Below are 10,571 nucleotides of genomic sequence, written 5' to 3' on the forward strand. Positions count from 1 at the left end.
GTCCACATTTTGAGTATCTCCTCTGTGGCATCCTTCACTCTGGGAATGCAAGTGCCCTAGAGATTAGAACATGCTCACGCTCTGAAAGAGACTCACTCCTGAGTGAAGGAAGCAGGTGAGTCAACAAGGCACCATAATCCTGCTGGACTAGTGTTGTGAGAGGTGTCAGAGGAGAAGTTACTTAGATCTTGCTCTTTTATACCCAAAGAGGAAAGTTGGCTGACTTGTAGGAAGCAACGAAGTAAGAAAAGACGAGGAGGCAGGGAAATGAAGTACAGAGGGACGAACATTTTCTGTAGATGCAAGAAGTCAGAACCTGTTGAGTAAATGCAGGCAGATAAGGATACTCTGCAGTGACTCTCAAACCCTTAGATTTTACTTTACTTATGATCTTTCACCTTGGATGTTTAATCTCAGTGCTCCATTATGTGTGCTGAGTCTTGGGCATGGATTCACTTTTACCTTTTGCTATAGGGTTTGATTCTTAGGTTTGTCTTGAAAGTGTGTAAATTGAGATGTGTATACAGAGCCCCTCACCCTTTTTCTTAAGAAACTCATTTTGGTAGAGAGCCAAAAGATAAGAAAGCATGGGATTTCAGCAATCCCAGCTAAATGGAATATGCATATAATAAGGAAACCCACAGAGGATACGATCCTATTGAGACCACAAGGAACATAAAGAGGAAAGGTCATAGGTCCTTGGGGAAGCATCAGAGCATTGCTCAGTCAAATGGGGCAGCTTGAAGTTTTCAACTTCATGGTGTCGGAGATGAGTGAAGGGAGCTGTGTCTGGAGCTGAGAATGTGGTGTGTGTCTTCTATCCACACACCTAACAACTCATTGGCTATTTACTTCATACTCTTCATGTCAATTCACAGCACAGTAATTCAGTAACAAATCTGTTTTTGCTGTCTTCAGGAAAGCGGATGTGTGCGGGAGAAGGCCTGGCTCGCATGGAGCTCTTTTTGTTCTTCACCACCATCTTACAGAATTTTAACCTGAAGCCCCTGATTGATGTAAAGGATATTGATACCACACCAATTATCAGTGGATTTGGTCATGTGCCCCCTTCGTACCAGGCTTGTTTTATTCCTGTGTAAAGGGCAGCCTCCTTATGCTGTCAACTTGCAACTTCTGCAGGGTACTGTTCATTTCACTCCTGGTTATATAGCTGTTTGCTCTCACATTTCCCCATTCCCTTGAGGTCCAGTGAAGCTCAGTAAGCAGAGTTCTCTGGGTTAATACACAGTTCAGTGCTGTCATCTCCTATATTACACGGCACTTCCCTGCAATACTTATGTAGTGAGCACTAATATTCATGATTCAGTTACTACTGATAATATGAGTTTTATTGTAAAACAGCAAAATCTTTATGACAATCCAGAGCCATCTGTCCCCTGCATGTGCTGAATAAAAACTAATTTCTTGGGATGGTTCTCAGACACTCTTTTCTTTGAGCATAATGCAAGGAAGAAGTAAAGAAAATAAAGTTTCAAGAGGCCCTATTTGTTCTCATTAAGATTTACAAAGAAAGGGACCAAGAAGAAAAGGACAGAAATACTTTCTTGGCTGTTACTAGACATTTGGATTTGGACAAGAGAAACCAAACCCGAGAACAGTTTCTGGTATTGGGAATAATTTAGAGTATCAGTCACAGGGAGAGTAAATACTAGTTATTAGAGCGAATGTCCCTGCTTTGGTGTTTACTGTGAATACAAAGTAGGGATAGTAAGTATTGTTTTTGCTCTCTGTTTCCAACTTAGAGTTAAATAGCAATTAATGTGTCTGTCTTGTCAATTCAATGTTCTACATGTTTGTCTAAGGAGATGGTTCAATTGATAAAGTATGGAAGCTGTGGAAGCATGAAGAATCAGATTTGATACCCAGAACCTATGTTATAAAAACAGGTGTAGACAGAGACTGCACTTTCATTTCCAGGATGCCCAGACCCAAATAATCACATAGAAACTCTGTTAATTACAATATGGTTTGGCCAATGGCTCAGGCATATTCAGAGCTAGCGCTTACATCTTAAATTAGTCCATTTCTATTAATCTATGTATTGCCACAAGGCTGTGGATTACCAGTGATGTTCTGGCATCTTTCTCCTTCAGCAGCTACATGGCATCTCTGTTTACTCTTTCTCTATATCTCTGTTTGGATTTCCCCCAGCTTTACTCTGCTAAGACATTGGCCAAAATGGCTTTATTCACCAACCAATAAAAGCAACACATGTACAAAAGGACATCCCACATCATCTACCTTTTTCTGTCTAATTAAAAAAGAAAGCATTAACTTTAACATAGTAAAATTACATATATGTAACAGTTATTAAGCAAGAATTATAGTCACAATATTTAGTCTATTTAGATTTGGCAAATTAAGGAAAATCTATTATTTATCCTACCTTTGTGAATCTAAAGTTTTATATTTAATTCATTTAATCATAAATAAGGAAAACTATAATTATAACTATCTAGTCTTCAACTCTATCAAAGATCCCAAAATGGTTATAATATTACCTAAGTAAACAAGAAGTGCATTGTAAGCAACGTCCAAAGTTCACAAACCAAATCCAAGAACACATAAAAAGAACATCTACCATGATCAAATAGGCTTCATCCCAGTGATACAGGGATGATTCAACATATGAAAAACTGTCAATGTAACCTATAACATAAACAAACTGAAAGAATAAACCACATAATCATCTCATTAGATGCCTTTGACAAAATTCAATACCTCTTCATGATAAAAGTCTTGGAGAGTTCAGTGATACAAGGAATATACCCAAACAAAGACAGTATACAACAGGTCAACAGTTAACATCAAATTAAATGGATAGAAATTTAAAGCAATTCCACTTAAATCAGGGACAAGACAAGGCTGTCCACTCTCTACATATTTATTCAATATAGTACTTGAAGTTTTAGCTAGAACAATAAGTCAACCAAAGGAGATCAAGAGGATACAAATTAGAAAGGAAGAAGTCAAAATATCACTATTTGCAGATGATATGATAAGATACTCCAAAGTTCTATCAGGAAACTTCTATAGCTGATATACACTTTAATGAAGTGGCTAGATACAAAATAAACTAAAAAACCCAGTAGTCTTTGTATATACAAATAGTAGATGAGCTGAGAAATAAATTAGGGAAACAACATCCTTCACAAGAGCCACAAATAATATAAAATATCTTAGTGTAACTCTAACCAAGCAAGTGAAAGACATGTATCACCAGAGTTTCAAGTCTTTGTGAAAAGAAATCGAAGAATATATCAGAAGATCGAGGGATCTCCCATGCTCATGGTTGGTAGGATTAACATATTAAAATGGTTATTTTTAACAAAAACAATCTCTAGACTCAATGCAATTCCCATCAAAATTCTAACACAATTCTTTACAGAACTTCAAAGAATAATACTCAACTTCAATGGAAATTAAAAAAAAAAACCCAAAGTTAGCTAAAACAATCCTACACAATAAAGGAACTTCTGGAAGTATCACCATCCCTGATTTCAAGTTGTACTATAGAGCTGAAGTAATAAAAACCTCATAGTATTGGCATCAAACAGATTGATCAACAGGGTTGATCAGTGGAACTGAATTGAAGATCCAGATGTAAATCCACATACCTATGGACACATGCTTTTTGATAAAGAAGCCAGAAAAAAGAAAGTATCTTCAATAAATGGTGATGGTTTAACTGGATGTCACCATGTAGAAGAACATAGATCCATATCTGTCACCCTGTACAAAAGTCAAATCCAATTGGATCAAAAACCTCAACATAAAACCAGATACAGAAAATCTTATATAGGAGAAAGTGGGTAATATACTTGAAGATATTGGCATAAGAGACAACTTCTTGAACAGAACTCCAATCATACAGGCACTAAGATCAACAATTAATAAATGGGACCTCATAAAACTGAAAAGCTTCTGTAAGGCAAAGGACACTGTCAAAATGACAAAATGACAGCCTACAGAATAGAAAAAGATCCTCACCAACCCTATATCTGACACAGGGCTGATTTCCAAAACATATAAAGAATTCAATAAATTAGAGATAAAAAAACCAAACAATCCAATTTAAAAAATGGGGTACAGATCTAAACAAACAATGGCAATGGGTTTTTGATCCTACTGCATGTACTGGCTTTGGGGGAGCCTAGGCAGTTTGGATGCTCACCTTACTAGACCTGGATAGAGGTGGGCGGTCCTTGGACTTCCCACAGGTCAGGGAACCCTGATTGCTCTTCGAGCTGATGAGGGAGGGGTACTTGATCGGGGGAGGGGGAGGGAAATGGGAGGCGGTGGCGGGGAGGAGGCAGAAATCTTTAATAAATAAATAAATTAATTAAGAAAAAGAAAAAAATTCTCAACAGAGGAATCTCAAATGACTGAGAAATAACTAAAGAATTTTCAACATTTTTAGTCATCAGGGAGATGCAAATCTAAATGACTTTGAGATTCCATCTTATACCAGTCAGAATGGCTAAGATCAATTACACAAGCTTGGTTCAACTGTCTCTATAGATTTCTTCATCATGATCTTGCTCTCACTTGTTCATGTATTCCCTCTTCCCTGTCTTTCACTGGACTCCCAGAGTTCAGCCTTGTGCTTTGTTGTGTGAACACTTTCAGCCAATAACCTTTAAGATACTGGCCCACATTGGGCATGGTCTCATGTATTTTAAGTGCTGATGAAAAGCTTGTGTGTTCCCTTTTTCTGTGGGATTTGGTTCCCAGTTCCCATTGCATGCAGAGGACTGCGAATTGTTACCCTTACTGTAAGTTTATCTCTGAATAAATAAACCTTTGTTATACTCCATTCCAGGCTATTGTGGAACTCTTTGGTACTACTACAGGGCTTGCTTGTGGATCTTTGCATCTGGTTCCATCAATTACTGGAAGAAGGCTCTAGCTTCTTTGGAACTGTGGGTTGTAGTCTGAATATCCTTTTCTTTGCTTTATATCTTCTATTCACTTATGAGTGAGTACATACCATGTTTGTCTTTATGAGTCTGGATTACTTCACTCAGGATGTTTTTTTTTCCTAGTTCCATCCATTTGCCTGCAAATTTCATGATGTCATTGCTTTTCACAATTGAGTAATGCTCCATTATGTAAATGTACCACGTTTTCTTTATCCATTCTTCAGTTGAGCGGCATCTATGTTGTTTCCAGGTTCTGGTTATTATGAATATTGTTCCTATGAATATTATTGAGAAAGTGTCCTTGTTTTATGATTTAGTATCTCATGAACTCTGATTTGGACAGCTTTGGAGCTCCCATGGGTTCGAGCTAGGGGGAGTGAGTTGTGAAGCTTGGGTTATCTGAGGGGCCTCTTGTAGTAGGACCAGGATCTATCCCTGGTACAGGAGCTAGCTTGTTAGAGCCCATTCCCTAGGAGGGGATGCCATACTCAGACTTAATACAGAGGGGAGGGGCTTTATCCTGCCCCAAATTAATGTGCCAAACTATGTCGACTCCCTATGGGAGCCTGGTATAGGACATGTTGCTTTCATTGGTTGAATAAAGAGACTGCCTTGGCCTTTTGATAGGGCAGAAATTTAGGTAGATGGGAAAGACAGAACTGGGAAGAAGAGCAGAGTCAGGCAGACACCATGAAGCTCTGGCCCAAGATGGACATAGGTTAGAATCTTTCCCAGTAAGCCACGACCTCGTGGTGCTACACAGATTATTAGAAATGGGTTAAATCAAGATGTGAGAGTTGGCTAATAAGAGGCTAGAAATAATGGGACAGACAGTAATTTAATTAATACAATTTCTGTGTGGTTATTTTGGGGTTTAAGCTAGCCAGGCGGCAGGATGCAGCCCCCTCCTCCTCCTACTACAGGAGCCCTTACCTGTTGGGAGGTGTGGATGGGCATGAGGAAAAGAGAGGTGGGAAGATGGGTGAAAGGGAGAACCTTGGTTGGGATGTAAAATTAATTAAATGAATGAATGTTAAAAAAAAGAAAAGAAAAAAAGATCAATTACACAACTGACAGGCAAGGATGTGGAACAAGGGGAACATTTTCTGTTGCTGATGGGAGTGCAAACTTATACAGCCACCATATAATGGTTTCTCAGAATATACCCAAGGCCCACTCCTGGAAATATACCCAAAGGACGCTCTACCATACAACAAGGACACTAGCTCAACTATGTTCATAGCAGCTTTATTCATAATAGCCAGAAACTGGAAACAACCTAGATGTCCCTCAACTGAAGAATGAATAAAGAAAATGTGTACATTTGCACTATGGAGGATTACTCATCTATTAAAAACAATGACATCATGAAATTTGCCAGCAAATGGATGGAACTAGAAAAGATCATCCTGAAAGAGGTAACTCAGACCCATCGAGACACACATGGTATGTGCTCACTAATAAGAGGATATTAGGTCTAAAGCAAAGGATAACCATGCTATAATCCACAGACCCAAAGAAGCTAACTAACAAGGAAGGCTCAATGGGGAACACATGAATCTCATATAAAGGAAAATAGACGTCATAGATGGATGGGGAGAAGGGTCTGGATGGGAGTGTGGGCATGGGAACAAGAGGAACCAGGTCACTTTTCTGAAGGGAAGGAAGAGGGAGTGGGTGGGGATGGAGGGTGGGAAACTGTGATTGTGTTCATAAAACAATATGAATTGATTAATTAATAACAAAAAAGAATATACGGGGGAGGGGGAGGGAAATGGGAGGTGGTGGCGGGGAGGAGGCAGAAATCCTTAATAAATAAATAAATTAAAAAAAACAAAAAAGAATATATAAAAGAGTCAGTTTAATTCTAGATCTGCTTAGCATAATAATAATAATAATAGTGGATTCTCCCCTGTATCTATGTCATGTCTAGCTACAGGTTCTTCTCCAAATATTAGTAGCAGATACAGGGTTTCAGGTTGTGGATCTGAGCAGAAAGTCGTTACTCTTGTGATATTTGTACCACTATTGCTCCACTGGATATGTCTTGTCAGACTGATTGTTACTGTGTCTTGTAGGGGGTCCCAGCTGGATAAGACTGTCGATTCCTTTTCCCCTTTAGAAGTGTACACAGCACCTTCCAGCATATGGAAGCCATTATTTATAACGAAATAGGTCTAAATTGCTTGTCATCTATAAAAACAAAGAACTGATTTTTGTGACCTTTCTACCAGAGATACTCAAAATCAATTTGATTACTTAGAAACATCAAATAAACTCAAATCAAAGGGCATTTTATAAACTCTGGGAACATTCCGTTACTGAATGTCGAAGTCATAGAAGTTATGGAAAGATTGCTATAACTCATGTATGTGACAATCTTTGTAACATGATAATGGATTCTCAGCTGAGTTTTCAGTAGGATGTGATAAATATCTTTGGGATCTACTGGTAGAACACCAACAAGAATGAGGAATTGCCAAAAATTATTTCCTATTCATGACGATTTCACTAAAGTTATGTAGGAAAACACCTTAGTTTTAAGAAATATACAATACAATATTATAATTTTTTAGAAATAAGTTGGTAGCTTGCTTTCCATGGTTTTGAACATAATAATTCTCTCTATATACTGAGCATTTATTAGTATACTTATTATTATTAAAAAGTAAAGCTTATATTTATACATTAAATAGTCTTTCATAAGAAGAGTTGATATTGGTGAAGGACATTTGAAAATGTGCTTAGCATCAATTTTATTTGGTAATTTAAATGAAAACTTCATTGAAGGGTTGGAGAGATGGCTCAGTGGTTAAAAACACTGCTGCTTTTCCAGAGGATCTGGGTTCAATTCCCATCACACATATGGCAACTCACAACTGTCTGTAACTCTAGTTCCAGGGGATCTGACAAGCTCATACAGATATACATGTGAGCAAAACACAAATGTTATTAAAATAAATAAATCACTAAAAAATCACAAAACTTCAGTGAGATATATTTTGTCAGAATAGTTCAAATAATAATTAAAATATTGTACTACATGCATTAATAAATTGTAATAACTGGTGTTCACAGTACAGTCATAAATCAGGACAAACATTTGAATTATTCTTTGAAAAAATTTACTTAGAGTGAATGCATACATATTTTTTTTAAAGAAAAATACTCAAAACCTTTACTTTCTTAAATAGATGCCATCATTTTGCTGTTTTCTTTCTTTTTTTTTATTGAGAAAAGGAGAAAAAAAAAACAAGTTTCCACCTCCTCCCAGCCTCCCATTTCCCTCCCCCTCCTCCCACCCTTCTCCCCCTCCTCCTACCCTTCTCCCCCTCCTCCCACCCTCCTCCCCCTCCCCCACTCCCTTCGCCCTCCCTCTCCAGTCCAAAGAACAGTCAGGGTTTTCTGCCCTGTGGTAAGTCCTAGGTCCTCCCCACTCCATCCATATCTAGGAAGGTGAACATCCAAACTGGCTAGGCTCCCACAAAGCCAGCACATTACATAGGATCAAAACCCCGTGGCATTGTCCTTTGCGTCTCATCAGCCCTCATTGTCTGCCATGTTCAGAGAGTCCAGTTTTATCCCATGCTTTTTCAGTCACAGTCCAGCTGGCCTTGGTGAGCTCCCAACAGATCAGCTCCACTGTCTCAGTGGGTGGGTGCACCCCTTGTGGTCCCGACTTCTTTGCTCATGTTCTCTCTCCTTCTGCTCCTCATTGGGACCTTGGGAGCTCAGTCCAGTGCTCCAGTGTGGGTCTCTGTCTCTATCTCCACCCATCACCAGATGAAGGTTCTATGATGATATGCAAGATATTTAACAATTTTACTAATAAGTACAGGCTAAACACATATGCTACTTATAATATCAAAAATGCATAGGAAGTATATATTAACAGTATTCAAAATAGTTTTATATTATATATGAGTGTCAGTAATAATATCACAGAAAAATTGTGGACTAAGAATAAAGTGAATTAATATTTCTTTTTCATTACTAAGAGGAACTACCTGATATAGGCTGCTGTGGGGGTTAGCTTTGTTAACTGGATACAACTTAGGATCATTTGGGAAGAGAGTCTCAGTGAGGGATTGTGTCCATGGGGTCGGCCTGTGGACGTGTCTGTGAGGGGACTGTTTTAAATTGAGTTAACTGATGTAGGAAGACCCAGTCCCCTGTGCTGGCACCATCCTAAGGCAGGGTTTCTGCACCATGTAAGAGTGGAGAGATCGAGGTGAGTATGCACAAGTGAGTCAAGCGAGTGTGTGCATCATCTCTCTCTGCTCTTGACTGCTAGTGTAGTATGACCAGCTGAGCACACGCATGCAAGTGTGTGTGCATCATCTCTCTCTGCTCTTGACTGCTAGTGTAGTATGACCAGCTGAGCACACGCATGCAAGTGTGTGTGCATCATCTCTCTCTGCTCTTGACTCTGAATGTGACTAGCTGTTTGAAGTTCCTGTCTTGACTTACTCACTAGGATAAACTGTAAGCTGGAACTGTATGCTGAAATAAATCCCCTCTCTCCTAAGATGATGCTTTTGGCCAGGGTATGTTATCACAGCCTCAGAAATGAAAACAGAACAGCTACTTAGGAAGGAAAGAGAATTTCTTTTAGCTCACAGTTATAGAGGCTCAATGTCCAAACCACATAGTACAGGCTTGTGGTAAGGACGGATGTAAGAAAAACATGATTGCTCTAAAGAGGACTGTCTGTGCTTTGCAGCTAGTAGGTTATAGGGTGATGTGAATCACGTCAGATATGGCTGCCTCTCTTTGCCTTGGATAAAGAATTCACCATATCCTGCATCCACTCAAGCAATAAGTGCTGTATAGTAATCTTCCAACGCCCATTTTAACACAGAGGAGCTGTAATTATTAACTAAACTCATGTTGATGTGAAAGTCACAGCCTGAGTCATGGAATGTTGAATCATGGTTCATGGTTGAACCCAGCTGAACCAAAGCCTGGGAAGAAGGTTACAAAGTGCAGGGCATCTACTGCCCTTAGTCTGCATGAGTCTCTAAGGCCCAGCTGCCTCAGCACTGGATAAAAACAAGAGTTTTACCTTAGGCAAAGGTAATTGAGAGAATCCAAGGCAATATGGTCTGTGTGAAAACTCTGGGAACTGAACTGTCAAAATCTCTTCAAAGATAACTAGGAGAACATTGTATAACTCTCCCTTCTTCACCTCTGCAGAGGAGATACTTGTTCAGTTTTTGTTTTTTTTCCCTGAGAACATCTGAATCAAATAAGAGTTTCTATTTAGTGTGACGTCTATTGTTTTAGGAACCAAATCAGGATGCTGTACATTCAGGATAATTAGAGGTTGGGGGTTGTTCTGGATAGCCTCAGAGTAAGCCACAGGACACGACAATGGCCGACAAATCTCATCTCAAAGCTGAGTTATCCCATATAAGAAGTAAAGATCAGTAGGTCTGCTATGCTCCCAGACTTCCTTTATCCATTAAAAAAACAATTGGAAATAAAAATCCCTGCTCTAAGCGTTTTTAAAAGGGCATTGAATGGTAAAACAGGCATACACTTACTTAGCTCATTACTTGGTACATGTTGTGTCAGCTAAAATGTGCACATTTTCCAAATGGTGGGGCACACAGGAGGCAGAGGCAG

At 39.0% G+C, this 10,571-nt stretch overlaps 1 protein-coding gene across 1 annotated transcript in view; it reads left to right on the forward strand.

Moving 5' to 3' along the window:
• The window catches only part of LOC142850431 (cytochrome P450 2C27), a 220,325-nt gene that overhangs the window by 21,617 nt on the left and 188,137 nt on the right, over positions 1 to 10,571 (forward strand). Inside the window, exon 10 of the mRNA XM_075973975.1 lies at positions 919 to 2,220. Within this exon, the coding sequence (XP_075830090.1) occupies positions 919 to 1,100 (182 nt within the window). The 3' untranslated portion in view covers positions 1,101 to 2,220. Of the gene's footprint in view, positions 1 to 918 lie in introns of the transcript that reaches the window.

This window comes from Microtus pennsylvanicus, chromosome 5 (genome assembly GCF_037038515.1).
Source record: "Microtus pennsylvanicus isolate mMicPen1 chromosome 5, mMicPen1.hap1, whole genome shotgun sequence".
Lineage (NCBI taxonomy): Eukaryota > Metazoa > Chordata > Mammalia > Rodentia > Cricetidae > Microtus > Microtus pennsylvanicus.